This window comes from Jaculus jaculus, chromosome 5 (assembly GCF_020740685.1).
Source record: "Jaculus jaculus isolate mJacJac1 chromosome 5, mJacJac1.mat.Y.cur, whole genome shotgun sequence".
NCBI classification, from domain to species: domain Eukaryota; kingdom Metazoa; phylum Chordata; class Mammalia; order Rodentia; family Dipodidae; genus Jaculus; species Jaculus jaculus.
In genome coordinates this window covers 23,952,697-23,974,284 of record NC_059106.1, presented here as the reverse complement: position 1 = coordinate 23,974,284, position 21,588 = coordinate 23,952,697, and the positions used below count along the sequence as shown (strand labels likewise).

At 40.9% G+C, this 21,588-nt stretch overlaps 1 protein-coding gene across 5 annotated transcripts in view; it reads right to left on the bottom strand.

Moving 5' to 3' along the window:
* Window positions 1-21,588, bottom strand: part of Epb41l5 (erythrocyte membrane protein band 4.1 like 5) — a 115,076-nt gene that overhangs the window by 23,695 nt on the left and 69,793 nt on the right. For all 5 annotated transcript variants that reach the window (XM_004659738.2, XM_045149035.1, XM_045149036.1 and 2 more), the window contains exons 17-19: window positions 10,406-10,569; window positions 7,060-7,157; window positions 31-159 (exon numbers count right to left, since the gene is read on the bottom strand). In XM_004659738.2, coding sequence (XP_004659795.2) covers window positions 31-159; window positions 7,060-7,157; window positions 10,406-10,569 — 391 coding nt within the window. The remainder of the gene's footprint in view (window positions 1-30; window positions 160-7,059; window positions 7,158-10,405; window positions 10,570-21,588) is intronic.

The window sequence follows — 21,588 nt, the reverse complement described above, 5'->3', positions numbered from 1 at the left end:
CCAGAACTGTGTGTATTAAAATCAGCTTACCTTTTGTACTGCTTCTACTTGAGCCTTCAAAATATTACTTTTGAAGTCAGGAGGAACTCTTACGGCATTCAATCCTGGGCTCTCAATGGCATTATTAAGACATTTCTCAGTCAGTTTTACCACTTCTTCCTAAATGTTAAAAATATATTTTAACCACCTGTCAGACCATACCTATGTGGAAATAGGAATGTCAAATATTCATATTTAGACAATCAAGAAATCATAGAACTTCAGAAGCATATCCCACTACAGGCATAGTCAACTGTTATCATACCTGTAGATAGCTCCAGCATCACAGGCTCTAACCTGATATCCAGACAGAATGAGGGACAAGTTGACAGTAAAGATGAAGCATCACACAATCCCACCCTTGTCAATTTGACAACTACATATATCATTTTTATTTATTTATTTATTTTTTATTTTTGAGGTAGGGTCTCACTCTAGCTCAGGCTGTCCTGGAATTCACTCTGTAGTCTCAGGGGGGCCTTGAACTCACAGCGATTTTCCTACCTCTGCCTCCCAAAGTCCTGGGATTAAAGGCATGCGCCACCATGCCCAGCTTATTTTTTTTTAACATGTAACTTTTTTTGTTGTTGTTGTTTTTGTTTTTCAAGATAGTGTCTCACTCTAGCCCAAGCTGACCTGAAGTTCACTTTGTATTCTCAGCGTGGCCTTGAACTCATGGCATTCTTCCTACCTCTACCTCCCTGAGTGCTGGGGTTAAAGGTGTGCACCACCACACCTGGCTTGTACATGTAACATTTTTAAAAATTTTTTTGTTTATTTTTATTTATTTGAGAGCAACAGACAGAGAGAAGGATACAGAGAGAGAGAGAGAGAGAGAGAGAGAGAGAGAGAGAGAGAGAGAGAGAGAGAATGGGTGCATAGGAACTCTAGCCACTGCAAACGAACTCCAGACACGTGTGCCCCCTTGTGCACAGGACCTGGCTAACGTTGGTCCTGGGGAATTGAGCCTCAAACTGGGGTCCTTAGGCTTCACAGGCAAGCGCTTAACTGCTAAGCCACCTCTCCAGTCCTGTCCCTGATCCTCAAAGGTCTTCAAAGTCATTTCATAATCCAAAATACATTTAGTTTAACTTCAAAAGTTTCTATAGTCTTTTTTTCTAAGATTTATTTATTTAATTTATTTATTTATTAGAGATAGAATGAGAATGGGTGCGCCAGGGCCTCTAGCTACTGCAAATGAACTCCAGATCCATGCACCACCATGTGCACCTGGCTTACGTGGTACCTGGAGAATCGAACCTGGGTCTTTTAAGCTTTGCAGGCATGTGCCTTAACTGCTAAGCCATCTCACCAGCCCTCCTATAGTCTTTATATAGTCCCAGTACTGTTCAAAAATCCAAAGGCTCTGAGACTCAAGTGCTTAACCGCTAAGCCACCTTTCCAGGCACTCAAGACCAACTCTTAACCATGAGCCCATATAAAATGAAAAAAACAAGTTCCACACTTCCAGTACACAATGGCACACAGCCACTCCAAAAGGGAAGATTGTTCATAGCAAGGAAAGATCAGAGCAGCACAAGACCAAAACACAGGAGGGCAAACAACAAACCCTGTAGCTCCATGTTCATCATGTGGGCTCTTGGTGGCTTCGGTGGTTTGATTCAGGTGTCCCCCATAAACTTAGGTGTTCTGAATGCTAGGTTCCCAGCTGATAGAGATTTGGGAATTAACATTTCCAGGAGGCAGTGTATTCTTGGGGGCAGGCTTATGGGTGTTATAGCCAGTTTCCCCATGCCAGTGTTTGGCACATTCTCCCGTTCCTGTTGTCCCCCTTATGTTGACCAGAGGGTGACATCCACCCTCTGCTCATACCATCGTTTTCCCCTGGCACCATGGAGCTTTCCCTTGAGCCTGTAAGCCAAAATAAACCTCTTTTTCCTACAGGTTGCTCTTGGCTGGGTGATTCCTACCAGCAATGTGAACCTGACTGCAACAGTGGCACATCTCAGTTCCAACAGCCTTAAGTATGCATGCCCTTCCAGCTATGCCACCTGCTGCGCATGCAACTTCTCTCAGGCCAGCTTGGTTCTATACCTGCAGCTTTCTTTGGCATATATCTCATGGTCCAGGCATCTCCAACATCCTGGAGTCTCCAGTGCAACTAATGCTTCAGCCTTCCAATTTCATGCAGTGGCCTCTCAGGGCTTCCTTGCAGGGAATCTGTCCCTGCCACACACTGCCTCTCTCTCATATTTTGCATGACTGTAAAGTTAGGACCATGTGGACAATGATAACAAGTTCTGCTGCCATCTTGGTATGCAAGCTTGCCCCCTTTTACTACATCTGTTGTGGCTTCTGTGTGCCCTAGTGCCTTAATTTGGGAAAATATTACCCTAGGTGGTTGTTTTCACCAAGGAATAGCTTCAGCTGTGTTTTCAGTTTAGTCTCCTTTCAAATGAATTAGAATCTTTTCAAGCTGTCAGGCTTTAAAGCAAGAGCTTTTAACTGCTGAGCCATCTCTCTAGCCCTAAATACTAAATTTATAAACTAGTTCCTTTTCTTGTTACTGTGGCCAACCTAAGGGAGGAGGGTTTATTTCAGCTCACAGTTTAAGTAGCGCCCATCATGGCATGACAAGCATGGCGGCAAAAGTGTAAGGAGAAAGCCACCCCATCATACCTCAAAAGGGCCCCAGCTGAAACTAAGGAAAATTGTTGAAACAAGCAAGGGTGCTGTTTTCCTGATGAACCGGATACCAGCACAAGGGGGAAGGAGACCAACACAGAGAAAAATCAACTCCTACCAAATCAGAGAGCCAGAGCCTCAGAGGCCCCCAATACCTCATCACTGAAGCAGACCAAAAATGAACCCAACATGGCTCAGGGAAATTTTGTGGAAGAGGGAGTGGAAAGAATGTCAGAGCCACATGTTGGGTCATGATATGCAGAGACATTTATCTTACCAGTAACTGTGGACTAACTCCACAATGCATGACCCATATATCTCAACAAGGAGGGGGCAATGGGGAAGAGGTAGATCACAGATGAGCCTAATAATGGTACCAAAATGACTGTATTTGCTGAATCAAAACTAATTAATAAAAAAAAATTAAAAAAAGAAGTGTGAGGTTGCTGGTCATAGATTGCATGTGCAGTCAAGAAGCAGAGAGAGATGAACACTGTCAATCAAGATTCTTCTGATAAGGATAATTAGCATAGTGGTTTTGCTCTTCTAGAAAGACATCATTTTATATAAATGCTTATTCTGGGCTTTACTGCTGAACACAACTTCTCTAAAGCATGTTTTTCTTGCAAGTGTCTCTTAACTTTTTTGTTATAACTAGCCTTTCTCCTCAGCCAAAACTAAAAATGTTGAGGAAACCAGTAATGATGGCTTTTATAGTCTTTTTCTTGCCTTTTCATGCACTAAATTAAGTATGTTACTATCTAAATGGTAGCTTTAGTACAATGGGAAGCAAGGGGATACCCTCAGGCTGTTTTCATGCTATTAGCAAAGATAGGCAGCTACCTTTCTTAAAATTTCTCTCTCTCTCTCTCTCTCTCTCTCTCTCTCTTTTTGATTTTTCAAGGTAGGGTATCACTCTAGTCCAGGCTGACCTGGAATTCACTATGGAGTCTCAGGGTGGCCTCAAACTCATGGTGATCCTCCTACCTCTGCCTCCCGAGTGCTGGGTTTCTCAAAATTTCTATAGAGCCTGACATAGCATACCCTCTAAAGGATTTTAAAGATATGAACCAAAAACCGGGGGTGGGGGGGAGGAGAAGGGAGAGGAGCACAAGACTGAATAAACTGCAGGAAAGGGGAAGTCCCAAGAAATAAGGAAAAGTCCCAATGACTCTTAGAAACATGGTATATGAGCATTGGAAGAAGCAACCTATCAACCCATCCAACCACCAAAAGCCTCTAAGAAGTGGCTGATTTTCATCTCAGCCTGAGGTAGCTCCATATAGACCAGTCCACCCTTAAGGGTCACCAAGCTTTAGTCTCCACCCCCCCTCAAGGTAGGGTCTCATTCTAGCTCAGACTGACCTAGAATTCATGATGCAATCACAGGGTGGCCTTGAATTCATGGTGATCTTCCTATCTCCGCCTCATGAGTGCTGGGATTACAGGCATACACCACCATACCTGGTTTTACTCTTCTTCAAATTCATTCCAACCCTCCATTAAATTATGTTAAAATAACATTAACCATCTAAAGCTTTCAATTTATGTTGTGTTTCTGCCTCTGCAATCCCCTGCCTCACAACAATAGTAAACAAGCCAACACTGTGAAAGTAGAGACAAACAGAATAGAAAAATACTGAAGAGGGACCAGGAAGATGGCTTAGTGGGCAAGAGTGCTTACTGTGCAAGCATAAGGTCCTGAGTTTGAGCACTTAGCACTACTACAAAAAGTCAAGAATAGTCATGCATTACTGTGACCCCAGTGCTGAGTGGGGGCAGAGACAAGAGGGTCACTGGTCAGTCAGTCCAGTTGAAAAGTGGGAGGCCAAAGATTTTGTAGAAGATGATACCACACATAGGTAATTGAAAATACGGCCTGCTGTTATGGAAGATGTGAATAGTTATGTGGTTCTCATATCCAAGAACTGTAAATTTTAAACCTAAATATTTGGTCATTATTAAGTTTTTGGATTTAAAACACACAGTCCTTTTATACTTCTGTCTTTGTATTTTGTAAGATACTCTGTAATGTTACATTTCTACTTATAGTTTAGGAGTTTTATTTCCCATACAGCTTTTTCGTAAAGTGTCCTCCTGTTTCAAATCTACAGAAATAGTCTTCCAAATTATTTGCTCAATTATACTGCCTCTTTTTTATAGCTTCAATTAAATAATTGTTTGTGACTAAAAAAAAGTGAGAGGCTTCCAGTTCAGTGAGAGATTCTGTTTTAGGGAAGTAAGGTGGAAGAGTAGCAGGGGTCATCTGATATCTTCTTATGGCCTATACAATCATACACATGGGGCATGCATGTGCATACTGAACATATACACATAACATACTAAACACACACACATACACACAGACACAAGAGGACTGGAGAGATGGCTTAGCAGTTAAGGCACCTGCTTGCAAAGCCTAATGACTCATATTTGACACTTCAGGTCCCATGAAAGCCAGACCCACAAGTGCCACAAGTGCATAAGCTCACACATGCACACAAGGTGGCACATGTCTGGAGTTTGATTATAGTGGCTGGAAGTTCTGGCATGCCAATTTTCTCTCTCTCTCTTGCACAAACTCTCTCACATAATAGTAACAGTAAAAAAGGCCAGTCTATTGGGTTTGCCTCAAAAAAAAAAAAAATTAAAGGTTGAGAAAATGGAAGGCCTGCCTGAAATCTAATCAGCTACTAAAAGGTTTCTAAAAAAACATATTAGACAGTGTGATAGTTTGAATGGATGTTCTCCCAATAGATTCAGGAGTTTTATTCAACTTATAACTTGGTGTCACTATGGGTGGATCCTACGGTCCATCCCTAGGGTGTGGGCAGATCTGAATTCCAGTCTAAGATAAGCAGAGTACTTGAGTTCTGCTAGGCTTCCTGGAGAGAGCTTGCTTTTCTCTTTTTGCATGGACCTGTGAAAGGTGACCAGCTTTTTTCGTCATTGTGGAACTTCACCTGGAGATATAAGCTTCAAATAAATTCCCTTCTTCCCATAACTGTGTCTGGTCTGGAGGTTCATCCCAGGAATATGAAGCTGACTGTGATAGACAGGAACAAAAATGTTGGATCTATAAGGTTTGTTTTAATGACAATGCATGAAAGAAAATTCACTTTCTATTCTATACTGGTTTTTGAAGAAATTCCAGGTATCTAAGGATGACAGAGAACCACAAATTAGCTAATCTCTTTTCCTCTTTAAAACAATAATATAGTGTGCCTGCCTAGAACGCACAAACCCTAGTTTCAATCCCTAATGTCAGCACCATTAAAAAAAAAACAAAAAAACAAAAAATAGTTGTTACTGTAAGGCCAAGTGTGGTCAGTTGCACATGCCTTAGTCGAGGTAGAGGCAGAAGGATCAGGAATTCAATGTTACCTTCAGCTACATATTAAGTTTGTGGCCCGCTTGGGCTGCACTATCTCAAGTCACCTGGCCTTGTTACTGTTTACAGATAGGAAAAAAGAAAGTATCTCCAGGTCATTATTTAAGATTCACTTATTCTGGGCTGGAGAGATTGTTTAGTGGTTAAGGCATTTGCCTGAAAAGCCAAAGGATCCCAGTTCGATTATCCAGGACCCACATAAGCCAGATGCACAAGGGGGCACATGCATCTAGAGTTTGTTTGTAGTGGCTGGAGACCCTGGTGTGCCTATTCTCTCTTTCATAGATAAATAAATAAAATTTTTAAAAAAGATTCACTTATTCTATTTAAGGGGCACATAACTATAAAATTTCTATCTAATTCAATTTATTTTAGTCACCCCTCTAAGTTATTTAATGTAGAAATAAGAAAAAAAATGAAGATAAGAGCCTCACTGCATAGCCTAGACTGGTTTCTAATTTGAGGCAATCCTCCTGCTTCATGCTTCCAAGTGCTGAGATTATAGGTATAGGCCACCACACTAGCTTAAAGAAAAAAACAATTAAATTATGAACAATTAACCAAGTTGAATTGGTATGGATCCCTGAAACCACGTCAAAAAAATCTCAAGAATGGGAGATAGAAAGAAATAAAAGATGACGTTGACCATATGAGAGTCTAATTTCTTCCTTGTTCATATCTCAGAGCAGTTCTCATTCAAGTAAATCCTCTATATTTTCAGAAGGCTTTTAGCTAGAGGCTTGATGCACTTAATCAAAATATCAGGTTTAAAAGCAACAATGTTTCTTTCACCGTGTGTTTAAAAAACTATTATGAGATGAACTTCAAGTTCTTAATATTGCAGTGTAAATTTTCTTCTCTCATACATATCCACACATCTCACAGCGTGTAAGAGCACAGACCATTTTCTACCCAGTGAAATGAGAACATATCCCTGGAGTTCTGGAGATGGTAACAGGCAGAAGTAGGAAAGATCTACATACCTGGCTGTTGACATTAATGTCAATGGTGGGCCTAGGAGATGGCAAAGGATTGCACTCTGTCTCAAGCTTCTTAAGCTTCTCTGTAGCATCTTTAAATGCTGGGGAGGGGGCGGGAAGGGGCAAAATTGTCAATCAGTCAGCTAGGCTGTCACAGCTACATGAGGGTAACACTTAAGCTTTTTTTTTTTTTTTTCGGTTTTTCGAGGTAGGGTCTCACTCTGGCTCAGGCTGACCTGGAATTCACTATGTAGTCTCAGGGTGGCCTCGAACTCTCGGCGATCCTCCTACCTCTGCCTCCCGAGTGCTGGGATTAAAGGGGTGCGCCAGCACGCCCGGCTAACACTTAAGCTTTGATCTTCCTCAAAATCAGCTACCATCATTAACAAGAAAGAATTCAGATGAATACTAACATTCTGAGTGAGCACTGTCACGTATCTACTGCCAACAGCATGTGTGCTTAGAGACTTGGATTCTCACCTCAACACTTTATCACCTTCACTCTTAGTCCTGACTATACATTGCCTAAAACTAAACTTATCTGGACAGACTATGAAAGGGCATATGTTTATTCATTTACTAATTCAACATTTTATATATGCTATATTATATAACTATCAGATGTGAGGCAGAACAAGCATGTTGTCTTCAAAATGTTCTTCCTAGCTGCAAAATACATTACAAACAGTTCCTTAAGTACTGAAAAATGCAATTCATTTTAAAATGAGCTCTCTGTAAGTGAAGTGCCCTGAAATAATCTTACATTTTAGGGACTAATTTAATAGAATGCCTCTGATTTTTATATAATCAGGTAGAAGGAGGGGGAAACTATGAGGGATCAAAGGTACTATCTAAAAGTGCCCAACTGGGCCTGCAATGGAACATTTATTTAGCAGGACATTTGTAGTATTTTTGAGAACTTCAGCCCAGTTACCAGAAGTACTTTAGTGTGTTCTACTAGCCTGAAGCACTGATGCTACTTATCCTAAATTATTAAATACTACTCCTGTACTCTATCTATGGCCTCCAGACAACAGTAAAGTTTCTGTAAGTTGTTTAAAGTTGGCATCTAATTTTAGCACACGACAGAATCAGAGGCACATAAATACAAGCTGTTTTAAAACGAGTCCCCATTACACTGAATTCAACAGGAAATTTCTGTTTCAAAATATTTTGTATTACTATCAAACCAAACTTTTGAATATATAGACATTTTCAATGAGCAATTTACTTTCTCTTTTTAGTCTCTGAAAAAATTAAGGAAGGCAGTATTCATTATGTATTACTTCTTTTTTATGCATTATTATTATTAACAAAATATTTCATATGGATATATCATATGTTAGTACTCTCTTTTCCCTCGTCCCTGCCCCAATTCTGCTGGGGACACTCCTGAGTGGGTTTGCAGATATTCCCCATGGGGTTGTGGGTTATGCACTGTAGGAACAGCAATCAGTTATTTTGGGGGGAGGGAATGCCTTTGGGCATGATGTCTCAACCTGTGGATCTTACAATCTTTCTGCCCCCTCTTCACAAAATTCCCTGAGCCATGGTGGGTGAGTTTTAAGTCTACTTCAGTGATGAGCTCTTAGGAGCCTCTGGGTGTCTACTTTGGTAGGTGTTGAGTATCCTCAGGGTCTGTCTCCTATGCCCTGGCACTGATTATCATTTTCAGCAGGGAAGCAGCGCTCTTGCTTGTCTCCTCACTTCCCCTGTGGATTCAGCTGTGGCTTGACTGAAGTAGGTAGACATCTCCTCTGTTCTCACAGAGGGACTGCACCTCTGTGTGCATACCCTCCGGAGCAGGGTATCCAGGAATTGGGAGCCCCAGGGCACCTCAATCAGGAAGGTGGAGCAAGGGTCCTGCTTCTGCAGGGTCCCCATTTTGTATTTCTTTTTAAGGACTAGGCATTAGTAACAAAATGCTTTCTAGGAGGTAATGGAATGTTCAAAAAATTTATTCAATACCATTCCCTACAAAAATCTTTTTTTTTTTAATTATTTTAAAATTTTTATTAACATTTTCCATGAGCCTACAAAAATCTTTAAGGAAACTTTTTTTGAGGAGACAGGGTCTCAATATATATATGCATATTCAGGATGATCCGGAACTTATAATTCTTGTGCCTCCACTTCCATTACCTTTCTGTGTATATATATGTGTGTGTGTGTGTGTGTGTGTGTGTGTGTGTGTGTGTGTGTGTGTGTAGTATGTGTGGTATGGCATGTGCAGCGTATGTACATGTATGCTGATGCAGCACCTTGTGCATGCAGCTTTGGAGACCAGAGGAGAAAGTCATGTATCGCACTCCATTACTCACCAGACTGTTTCCTTGATACAGCGTCTTAACTGATTCTAGAGCTTGCCATTTTTTTGCAAGCCTGTGTGATCTTCCAGGCTTAGCTCCTTACAGGACTGGGGTTACAGATGTGTGGCCATACCCAGCTGCTTATGTGGGTTCTGGGAGACTCAAACTCAGGCTGTCTCAGGGCCTACATGCTTGCACAGGAAGCACACTTAACTGCTGAGCCATCCCTTTATCCTCTCTATTACCTTTTTAATTTGTACCCAAAGAGCAAGTACAATCCAAGAAACATACAGTCATTCATACATGATACGTAGGTTTAATGTTACATTATCTTGAATTTTTTTGTGTGTGTGTTCTCTAAAGCTAAGAAAAAGTAGGATGCACTGGAGAGAGATGACTCAGTGGTTAAGTACACTTCCTGTGTAAGCATGAGAGCCTGAGGGGACCTAAATTGTCCAAGTCTCTAGAGCTTATGTAAACATCTGGGAGTAGTCACATGCACTTTAACTCCAGCTCTGCAAAGGAGAAAAGAGACCACAGAACTGCCTGGGCTTAAGAAAATAGCAGGATCCAATATCAGTAAGAAATAGACCCAGGCTCATATAAGAATTGGCAGGCCAGGCATGGTGGCGCACGCCTTTAATCCCAGCATTCGGAAGGCAGAGATAGGAGGATCACTGTGGGTATGAGGACTCCCTGAGACTACACAGTGAAATCTAGGTCAGCCTGGCCTAGAGCAAAACTCTACCTCAAAAAGGGGGGGTTTGCAGAAAAACCATGATGTCGGACACCCAACATTCCACTCTAGCCATGCCAGCTCAGCACTCCCTGCTGCAGGCGAGTGCCTGGGGTGCTGCAAGGGGACATACACATGCAACCCCATCCTTACCCCACATACATACATACAACAAAGAAGGGCAGGAAGGCATAGCTTTTGAATTATGATACCACATAAAATATTCCTTGAGGAACTGGTTTAAATGTATCAAAGGGAGATATGATAAAATGTCTCACTGATAAATTATAGAACATTTACTTACTTCCACATTCAATTTTGGTCTCCTCTAATCCAGTTGGCTTGGTTGCTACATTAATGTCATCCAGTGCTGGTAATGACTCCATCATATCTGATGCCACAGTTACATTACCAATAGTTGTTTCCAATAAGTCTGGGCTGTTTAGCAAATCCATACTCAGAGGCAAGCTATAAAGGTAACAGAAAACTTACTTAAACAACACATTTATCATAAAAAATACTTAAAATAGTAACAAAATAATCTTAGAAAAATATTCATGTGGACTGGAGAGGTGGATTAGCACTTCAGGTGCTTGCCTGCAAAGCCAAAGGACCTGGGTTTGTTTCCCTAAGACTCATTTAAGCCAGATGCACAAGGAGGCACATGCGTGTGGAGTTCATTTGTGGTGGCTGGAGGCCCTGGCATGCCCATTCTCTCTGTCTTCCAAATATATAAATAATATATATACATATATATATATATTTGATTTTTTAAGGTAGGGTCTCACTCTAGCCCAGGCTGACCTGGAATTCACTATGTAGGCTCAGGGTGGCCTTGAACTCACAGCATTCCTCCTACCTCTGCCTCCTGAGTGCTGGAATTAAAGGCGTGTGCCACCATGCCCAGCAAAAATATTTTTAAAATCATTCCTAAAAATATCATATTTAATTGGCTTCATTCATCTCTCAAAACCTTTGGGTAGACTTCTAGCTAGGATGCAGTAAAAGGGAATGGGATAGTCAGGAAACATAAAAAATGTGCCTTATGCTGCCTTGAGAAACTTTCCAAGCTGCCACAGCACCAAGGTAGGCTCAGGAGGCACAGCAAAGCACTTTGCATTGGAGCTGACAGGGAGGTCAAGGTAGCTTGAGGTCTGTGATGGTTTAATTTGAACTGTTCACTTGGTTAAGAAACACCTAGTACTTTAGGAAAATCCTTGGTTGTGTTTTTGATGATGTTTACAGACAGATGTGAGGAGGGAAGACCCCCTGTTCCCCAGAATGTAAACATCATCATCTCATGGGCTGGGTCCCAGAAGGAATAAAAAGAAAGAAAAAAAGAAAAAGAAAAAGCCACCTGGGCATTGGCATTCCTTACCCTGCTTCTCGTTTAGTGTCAAGGATCAAACTGTTCCTGCCACCCTGCCTTCACCACCATAGACCTGTTTCTCTGAACTGTGAGTTCAATTAACTCCTTCTCCCCTTAGATTGCTTCTGTCAGGTGTTTTGTCACAGTAATGAGAAAAGTAGCTAATGTAAGATCAGATAACAGAATATCAGAGCAGGAATTCAGAGAGCACCCTAGAGAGGCCCTCATCAAGTGGGTAAAGTGCTTACTGCTCAAGTTTGAATATCCAAGTTCAGATCCCCAGATCCCATGCAAAAGCCAGAAGCCATGGCAGACGTCTGTAATCCCAACATGCAGATGACAAGATGGAAGACACAGACAGGAAAATTTCTAAGAAGCTCACACACCAGTTAGCCTGGTAAGTACAGGAATGAACAAAAATAACAATAGACTCCACCTCAAACAAGGTAGAAAGTAAAGACTAAAAAGTTGTGCTCTGACTTCTACATGTGCACATAATGTGTGAGCCTACACCATACCCAAGAACCTACACACAGCCGTGTGTGTTACCAATCTTCAATAAAATGTTTCAGAAAAAGAAGAGGCAACACCTATCACATTCATTCTATGAGGAAATTATTTCTATGATACCAGAGACATACCAAAGACATAGCAAGAAATGAAGCAGGAGGGGTCAGGAGATGGCACAGTGGTTAAAGGCACTTGCTTGCAAAGCCTGACAGCCTGGATTCAATTGCTTAGTACCCATGTAAAGCCAGATGCACAATGTGGCACTGTACCTGGAATTTGTCTGCAATGGCAAGAGGCCCCAGTGTAACCATACATTCTCTTAAAATAAAATTAAACAAATACATAATTATATATGCACACATATACAATGAAGCAAGAAACAAAAAGGACTATCTGTCATCACCAAGTAAGACTTATCCTAGGAATGTAGTTAGTGTAAAACCCCAAATCAATTAGCACATCCCATTAATAAGAACAAGAACACCAAGATCACCTCAGTAGACACTGAAAAGACAATTGACAAAGCTCAGCAGGATTCATAACCGAACACACTAGGACTAGAAAAGAAAGTCCTCCATGAAGTGGCTGTTGCATTCATGACCTCATAGCAGCTGTTGTTACCTGCACAATACTGGCTCCATCAACATGATCTCATTGATGATGGAGGGCAAAAAAAAAAAACAAAAAAAAAAACCTTTAAAATAGAAGAAGGACTAGTTGGTTCAGTGGAAGTTGAGTGGGGGAGGGGAACAAAATAAACGAATGGGAGTGAATTATAATGCATTATATACATATATGAAAATGGTGAATAAACAGCTAACTAGAGCAGAAAGTGCTTATAGGGGCAGTATTGCTTCTGTATGTCAAAAGGTGTTTCACTTCATGCAAGATAACAAAGGATCCTGCTATTACCCCTTTAAATAAAGCTTTATTTTTAAAGTGGAAAAAAAAAGAAAATGGTAAATAAAAATATGTCCTCAATCTAATAACAGCATTTCAAAATTCAACAAGAACAAGCTGAGGAAATGACAAAAGACACCTTCTGCACATGCAGGGCCTGCAAGTTCAATTCATCAGCACTCACATGACAAGCCGGGCATGGCCACACGTACCTATAACCCCAGTGCTGTGGGAACAGAGACCCGAGAATCACTGGGACTTGCTGGTCAGAGTCTGACTGACAATGGCAGCTCCAGGTTCAGTGGGAGACTCATTTCAAGGATACACACAAATAAACAACAGAGGAGGACACCTGCTACCATTCTTTTCTAGCCTCCGTAAGTTCAGGCATGAGGCATGTGCACTACACATACATCACACACACACACACACACACACACACACACACACACACACACAGAACTAGTGCCATATTTACTGAAAGACAAATGCTTTATAGTATTAGAAACAAGCCAAAGATACCCATTCTTTTCACGTGTACTCAATATTGTACTGGAGGTGATAACTACTGAAATAATGGTTAGGGAGCAAAAGGCTAGAAAAAAATGGTAAATCAAAGATATCCAAATTGAAAAGGAAATTGCAGATGACTGAATTGTATATGTAGAAAATCAAATGAGAATATGTAAACAGTTCGGCAACATTTCAGGGTATAAGCTCAATATGAAAAGCCATTGTAACCAAACATGGTGGCACATACCTTCAATTCCATCACTTGGGAGGCTGAGGTAGGAGGATTGCTGTGAGTTTGAGGACAGCCTGAGACTACACAGTGAATTACAGGTCAGCCTGAGTTAGAGCAAGAACCTACCTCGAAAAAAAACAAAAGCCATTGTATAATATATTTACACATTAGTAATGAACAACAGGAAAGTGAAATGAAAACAAATGCATTCAGGATAGCATTAAAAGGATTACAAGCTTTCTTTGGAATAAATTTAATAAAGAACGTGTAAAATCACAATAAAGAATTTTATACTATAACTATTGTTTCTCAAAAGATCTAAATAAATGGAAAACATGTTCACAGATGGGAACATTTAATGTTGTCATTCAATGGACATCAATGGACATTCAATGTACATGATCAAAATACCACAGTACTGTTGTAGAACTGATTCATCTTAAAATTGATACGGAAATTTAAAGGAACTAGAATAGTGAAAAACAATTTCAAAAAAAGAGTAATATTTAAGGATATATACTACTTAATATGAAAATTTGCTACAGAACAGTAATCAGAACAGTGTGGAACTGGTATAAAGATAATCATGGCTTTCAACTCGACTGAAGTGAACCACCTAGGAGATTAGCATGTTTATGTCAGTGTTGCAGAGACTATTTGATCTTGAGGGCTCTGAACTAATCAATGGTTTAATCCATTAATGGACTCAAAATGTGAATAGAAGAGTTGGAGCGATGGCTCAGCAGTTATGGCGCTTGCTTGCAAAACCTAAGGACTCAGGTCCAGTTCCCCAGTACCAATGTAAAGCCAGATGCATAAAGTAGCAGATGCATCTGGTGTTTGTTTGCAGTGGCTAGAGGCCCTGCTGCGTCTATATTTTCATTCTCTTCGTGCATCTGGCTTTACAGAAGTAATAGGAATCAAAGTCAGACCATCAGGCTCTGAAATCAAGTGCCTGCACTGAGCCATCTCTCTAGAAACAAAGATGATATTGCTTTAAACAAGTTTTTATTTAAAAAATTTTTTTTAGCCAGGCGTGGTGGCCCACACCTCTAATCCCAGCACTCGGGAGTCAGAGGTGGGAGGATAGCCATGAGTTAGAGGCCAGCCTGAGACTCCACAGTGAATTCCAGGTGAGCCTGAGCTAGAGCGAGACCCTACCTGAAAAACCAAAAAAAGAAAAAAAAAATTTTTTTTTAGGGCTGGGGGGATAACTTAGCAGTTAAGGTATTTGCCCTGCAAAGTCAAAGGACCCAGGTTTGATTCCGCAGGACCCACATTAGCCAGATGCAACACATGCGTCTGGAGTTAGTTTGCAGTGGCTGGAGGCCTTGGCGTGCCCATCCTCTCTCTCCCTCCCTCTTTCCCTGTCTAAGAAATAAATAATAAAATATTAATATTTTATTTGAAAGAGAGACACTGTGCATACATGTATTCACTCACATGCAGGGGGTCTCCAGCCACAACAAACAAATTCCAGATACATACACCACCTTGTGCATTTGGCTTACGTGGGCCTTGGGAAATCAAACTTGGGTCCTTAGGCTTTGTAAGCAAGTGCCTTAACTGCTAAACCATCTTTCCAGCCCTTTAACAAATTCTGTAAGGATAATACCATGGTTTTCAGAATATGTTCTTCAGGGCCCACAGGAATACATGAGATATATTTAAGTATGGACATGTGTAGCATTTAAATAGGGAAAAATATTTTTGTTTACTCTTTCCATTTTTTTTTTTGTTTTTTTTTTTGAGGTAGGGTCTCACTCTAGCCCAGGCTGACCTGGAATTCACTAAGTAGCCTCAGGGTGGCCACAAACTCACAGCAATCCTCTTAGCTCTGCCTCCCAAGTGCTGGGATTAAAGGCATGCGCCACCATGCCCAGCTTCCATTTTGACTTTTAAAAAATATTATTTAGGGCTGGAGAGATGGATTAGCGGTTAAGCGCTTGCCTGTGAAGCCTAAGGACCCCAGTTTGAGGCTCGGTTCCCCAGGTCCCACGTTAGCCAGATGCACAAGGGGGCACACGTGTCTGGAGTTCGTTTGCAGTGGCTGGAAGCCCTGGCACACCATTCTCTCTCTCTCTCTCTATCTGTCTTTCTTTCTGTGTCTGTCGCTCTCAAATAAATAAATTTAAAAAGTGGGTAAGAAATATTTGGAAAAAAAAATATTTACTGGGCTGGAGAGATGGCTTAGCAGTTAGGTGCTTGCCTGTGAAGCCTATGGACCCTGGTTCGAGGCTCGATTTCCCAGGACCCACGTTAGCCAGATGCACAAGGGGGCACATGCATCTGGAGTTCGTTTGCAGTGCCTGGATGCCCTGGTGCGCCAATTCCCTTTCTCTCTCTCTCTTTGCCTCTTTCTTTGTCACTTTCAAATAATTAAACATAAAATAAGAAAAAAATTTTTTAAATATATTATTTACTTATTTGAGAGAGTGTATGTGTGTGTGTCAGGGACAGACACAGAGCGAATGGGTATGCCAAGTTCTCCAACCACTGCAAAAGAACTCCAGATGCATGTGCCACCTTGTGCACCTGGCTGACATAGGTGCTGGGGAAATTGAATTTGGGTCCTTTGGCTTTGCAGGCAAGCACCTTAACCGCTAAGCCATCTCTTCAGCCCTCATGTTTACTTTTTTATGGGTCTTTAATTGGATTTGCCAAGTAATTTGATTCATAAAGCTTACTGGCTAAAACATTTGGAAACCATTGTCAGAAAATACAACAGGTCTATTCCATCTTTAATACTTGAGGGGGAAGCTCCACGATGGCAGGGAAACCGACGACATGAACAAAGGGTGGACGTCATCCCTGGCCAACATCAGGTAAACAACAGGAACAGGACAGTGTGTCAAACACTGGTATGGGGAAACTAGCTATAACACCCATACGCCCACCCCCAACAATATACCACCTCCAGAAGGCATTAATGCCCAAATCTCCATCCGCTGGGAACCTAGCATTCAGAACACCTAAGTTTATGGGGAACATCTGGATCAAACCACCACACATTCCATTAACTTTTCTGTAGATTAAAAGGAGAAAGTGAAAATGAGGTGAAGGAAAACACCCACCTCCATTTCTCATCACAAGTTTGGAGGAGAAAGGGACAGTCTAGAAGTTGGATGTACTCTCAGACCTCAACCAACTTGTAACTTAAAAGTGTGTATGATAACCCCTGGCTGTTAACTTGAGAGACTTCAGAATTGCTGCGGAAACAAGCCTCTTGGCATATGTACTACGGATTTTCTAGATTAGGCTGAGGTGGGAGGACCCACCCTAACCGTGGGCAGCACCACTCTATGACCTGGAGGGCTCTCAGGACTGTGCAAAAAGGAGAAAACTAGCTAAGGAACTGCATTCATCATTCTGTTTCCTGACTGTGGATAGGATGTGATCATCTCTGCTTCATGTTCCTGTTGGCATGTCTTCCCTGCCATCATGGACTGTTACCTTGAGCTGTAAGTTAAACCTAAGTTGCTTTTGCCAGGGTGAAAACTAACTAGTAAAGAAAAACCAAAAAGTGGGGCTATTGCTCTGATAAACCTATTTGATTCATAAAGCTTACTGGCTAAAACATTTGGAAACCATTGTCAGAAAATACAACAGGTCTATTCCATCTTTAATACTTGAGGGGGAAGCTCCACGATGGCAGGGAAAACGACGACATGAACAAAGGGTGGACGTCATCCCTGGCCAACATCAGGTGAACAACAGGAACAGGACAGTGTGTCAAACACTGGTATGGGGAAACTAGCTATAACACCCATACGCCCACCCCCAACAATATATACAAACTATATGGTCCATAGATCTTTGGAACTGGTTTGTAGGAGGAATCTGCAAGAGTTTGGAACTGTGGGCTAAAAAAGTCCTTCAATACCATAAGTGAAAGTTAATGGGCCATTCGGTAGAAGCTTAGAAGGCTGAGAGAAACACAGAAACTGGAGGCCTAGCTCATGATGTTTCAAAGGAGAGCAAGGACTCTATCAGGAAGTGGGCTAGAAGCAGTTTGTGTGATATGTTTTTGACAAAACTGGCTGTGGTGTGCCTGTGTCCTAAGAGCTTCAATGACACAGAACTCAAAGTAATGGACTAACTTTTCTTGGCAGAGGAAATCTCAAGACGGAGTAGTACTCAGGCTGGTGCTATGAAAGCAGCTGTACCTGTTAAAAAATGTGTTTGTGGGCTGGAGGGATGGCTTAGTGATTAAGGTATTTGCCTGCAAAGCCAAGGGACCCAGGTTTGATTCCCCAGGACCCACGTTAGCCAGATGCACAAGGGGGTCCACACATCTGTAGTTCGTTTGCAGTGGCTGGAGGCCCTGGCGCACCCATTCTCGCTCTTTCTCTGCCAAATAAATAAATAAATAAAAATGAATTTTTTTTAAGTTTTAAAAAAAATGGTTTGTCCTATGGAATACCTAGAAGCCATAGATTGTTATTAAAAAAAAATTTCAGAGCCAGGGATAAGATACTTTCCAGTGAGTTGGTAGCCAGGGAGGGCACTGATGCTCCCAAAACATTACAAGCCATTGCTGAGACTTTTGGTTTTCCACCAGAAATTGATGGTTTCACATTGATTCCACATATATGGGCTGCAAGGTCACAAAAAAAAAAACGGTGGGAAAAAAAAACTCCCAAAGCAAAATGATGACAGTGAAGTGAAAATATATTTGCAACTTACATAGTCTAAAAAGATTAAAAACAAAGAAAAAGGCTAGCAGCTATTTCTGAAAGTGAGCAGGGCTACAGACAGGAATAGGTAATTTATAAGAGAAAATGCAAATGTCTCTTACACAAAAATGTTCAAAAGAGGAATTTAAATTCTAGCTACACTAACATATCCATCATGAATCTTGATTATGGTATTAGATTCATAGATTTATTATGTGTCAAAGCTTATCAAACACTATTATTTGTTTGGGAGTAGAACCCAGGGCCTCAGGCACACTAAGCACATATGTACTACTGAGCCACACTTCTTGCCCTCATTAAGTACTCCAAAGAAGTGTACTTTATTGTCCATCAAGCAGACTTCAATAAAAATATAACAAAGCCAATGAAATATTACTCTGCTTTGCATTTCAAATCCCCAGACTTTTTTTTTTTTTCTTTTTTGAGGTAGGGTCTCACTCTACCCCAGGCTGACCTGGAATTACTCTGTAGTCCCAGGGTGGTGTCAAACTCATGGTGATTCTCGTACTTTTGTCTCACAGTGCTGGGATTAAAGATGTGCACCACCATGCCATGGAATCTCAAGATTTGATGACAGTTTGGTAAGTCTATGAGAGATAAAAGCATCCTGATGCTGTGTGGTCAAATGTAGAATCCTAAATGAAGAAGGTGCTGGTAATATCTAAACAAATTAAAATGTAGTTGTACCAAATCAATCCTATAATCACAGAGAGAAAAAGCAAAGTAAACTGAAACACAGTACTGCCATCTTTCCTCTTAGTCTAAGAAAAAAACTGTGAGGAAAATGGAATTTAGGATCTGATGTTCAAAGTGGTATGGGTATAGCAATTTGAAACTATTTAGTGTATACTGTCCCAGAGTGCAAATATAGAAATACTGATGTTGTTGGAAATGAGGATTTTTGCTAGGAAAGATGGGAAGGAGGAGTGAGGAATCCAGGTTAGCAAACAAGCCCATGTATCAGCTTGGAATTAGAAATCTCAGCACGTGCTCTCAAACCTTAGTTACAGAAGCTTATTTTTGCAGTGGCAGCAGTCAGTGCAGACTCCTGACTTGTCAAAGTGCTGTGAGTAAGTGACTGATGAATGCTCAGCCCTAAGTAGGGCATCTTATCACCCTCTCCAAGGCTCAGGGGATACCAAAGGAAAGGGGACAGAAAGAATGTAAGAATTGGAGGATGGGGAGGAGTGCTGTGGAAATGTATCTTCTGGACATAGCTGTTGCACTCATGAACTCAATAGCAGCTGTGGTTCCCTACAAGGCTTGGCCTATCAACATTCTGTCCTGAATGAAGGAGTGGCTCATGAAGCCCCACCCCTTCCTGACAAGCCGGTAATGGTTGCAGGGGAAGGGAACAGTTTTTGTTTTGTTTTGTTTTTTTGAGGTAGTCTCACTCTAGCCCAGGCTGACCTGGAATTACTATGTAGTCTCAGGGTGGCATCAAACACATGGTGATCCTCCTGCCTCTGCCTCCCAAGTGCTGGGATTAAAGGTGTGTGCCACCATGCCTGGCCCAAGGGAAGAGTTTTGTTTTAGTGGTGTAGTCAATGGAAGTTATCCATGTTCTCGTAAATAATCTCTCATCCATGCTCATGTAAGCAACCCCAATTAAAGTCAGTAGATTACACACACATACACACAAAAGTAGGAGGACAACTATTTGGGAAGAGAAAGAGGTTTAGTAGGAGTGGGAGGGGTGATGAAAAGACAATGGTGATGAAAATAATAAAAACTCATTATATGCATGTAAGAAATTGTCTAAAAGTATATAAAACTAGCAAGCAGGGCTAGAGCGATGGCTCAGTGGGTAAGAGTGATTGCTATGCAAACATGAGGACCTGAGTTCAATCCCAGCACTCACATTTTTCTAAACAAAAGGCAAAAACAGGACTATAACTGACTAATCATTTGTGACTCAAACATACTTGTCTGTCCACTAGTCTGCAATAAAAGTGGCATTAACAAAGGATATAACATGGTGAGAAAAATATGGTTCTAAAGTACTATATTCCACAATTAGGGTTCTTAAAGAAATAGCTAATCTCAGGACTAAGCACAAAATTTCTGGTACCAAAAGAGAGTATCCAAAAATATGGGGGATGGATTAAGTGATATAGGTCTGAAAAGGCTCCTACAAGTCAAACCTGGGACAATGTGCCAAAATAATGATAATCATAGACTACAAAACATATCAAATAAAGGAAACCATGAATTCATATTTAAGTAGATAGGTTTTTCAAAGTTTTTCTAGTAGAATACTAACCTAGCAGTTTGGAATTATAATTGGCCAATCAACATTTTGCTACCAAAAGTGATAGCTCATTTTTACTATTAAATGACATTATATAACCCTTTGAGATGGAATATTTGCACAAAGCATTTGGTGACTTATTAGAACAGGTAACTTTAGACTAGAAAACTTTGTAGATATAACCTTAACTATCACAAACAGTTCTTTTACACCACCAGCTAATGGGACAGACAGACATCAAGTATCCTGAGATCTGATGTATCATAGATATCTCGTTTCCTGTCAATAATGCATAGCTGTATTGGATCATGAGGACATAATCAGGCAAGTCCAAACTAGTCTGTAAAACAAACTTATACTATTCAAAAATGAAAATATGATAAGAGATTGCAGAGACTAAGGCACTACTGCCAATTAAGAGACTAAATGTAACTCCAAATTGATAAAAGATGTTACAAATGAAAGTATGGGAACAAAGTGAAAATTGAACTAACATATAGTATCTATTATTGAATAGAAGTATGGACATGGAAGGGAATACCTTTTTCTTAAAAGGCATCAGCTGAAGAACTGAACATGAAAGCTCATGAGCTCTGCCAACTACTATCAACTAGTTCAGAAAATGAAACCACCTTTGCCTTATAATTCCTATAACATGGTCATCTTTTGAAAGCAAGGATCAGTCTTCTTTAAAACCCACTCTAGGCTCCCAACTGTGCTGGACATAAAGTCCAAATTCTTTTCCCTGTCAAAGAAGGTCCTCTGTGATAGGGCCTTGCTTAGCTCCCTCAGATTCCACATACCATTATCACTGTGCAGTATACTACATGATCCATGTCTGCACAGGCATCTTTTTAAAGTAGAACTGTGATTACCTTCCTTTCTACTTGGCTCACTGGGCCCCAAGCTTTACACTGTAATGGGGGCAGAGTATAGCTCAGTTGGGGGTCTCAGGCTATTGGAGTGAGAACTCTAAATAATTGTTTGGATAAGTTACAGAGGCTTTCACTTTGCA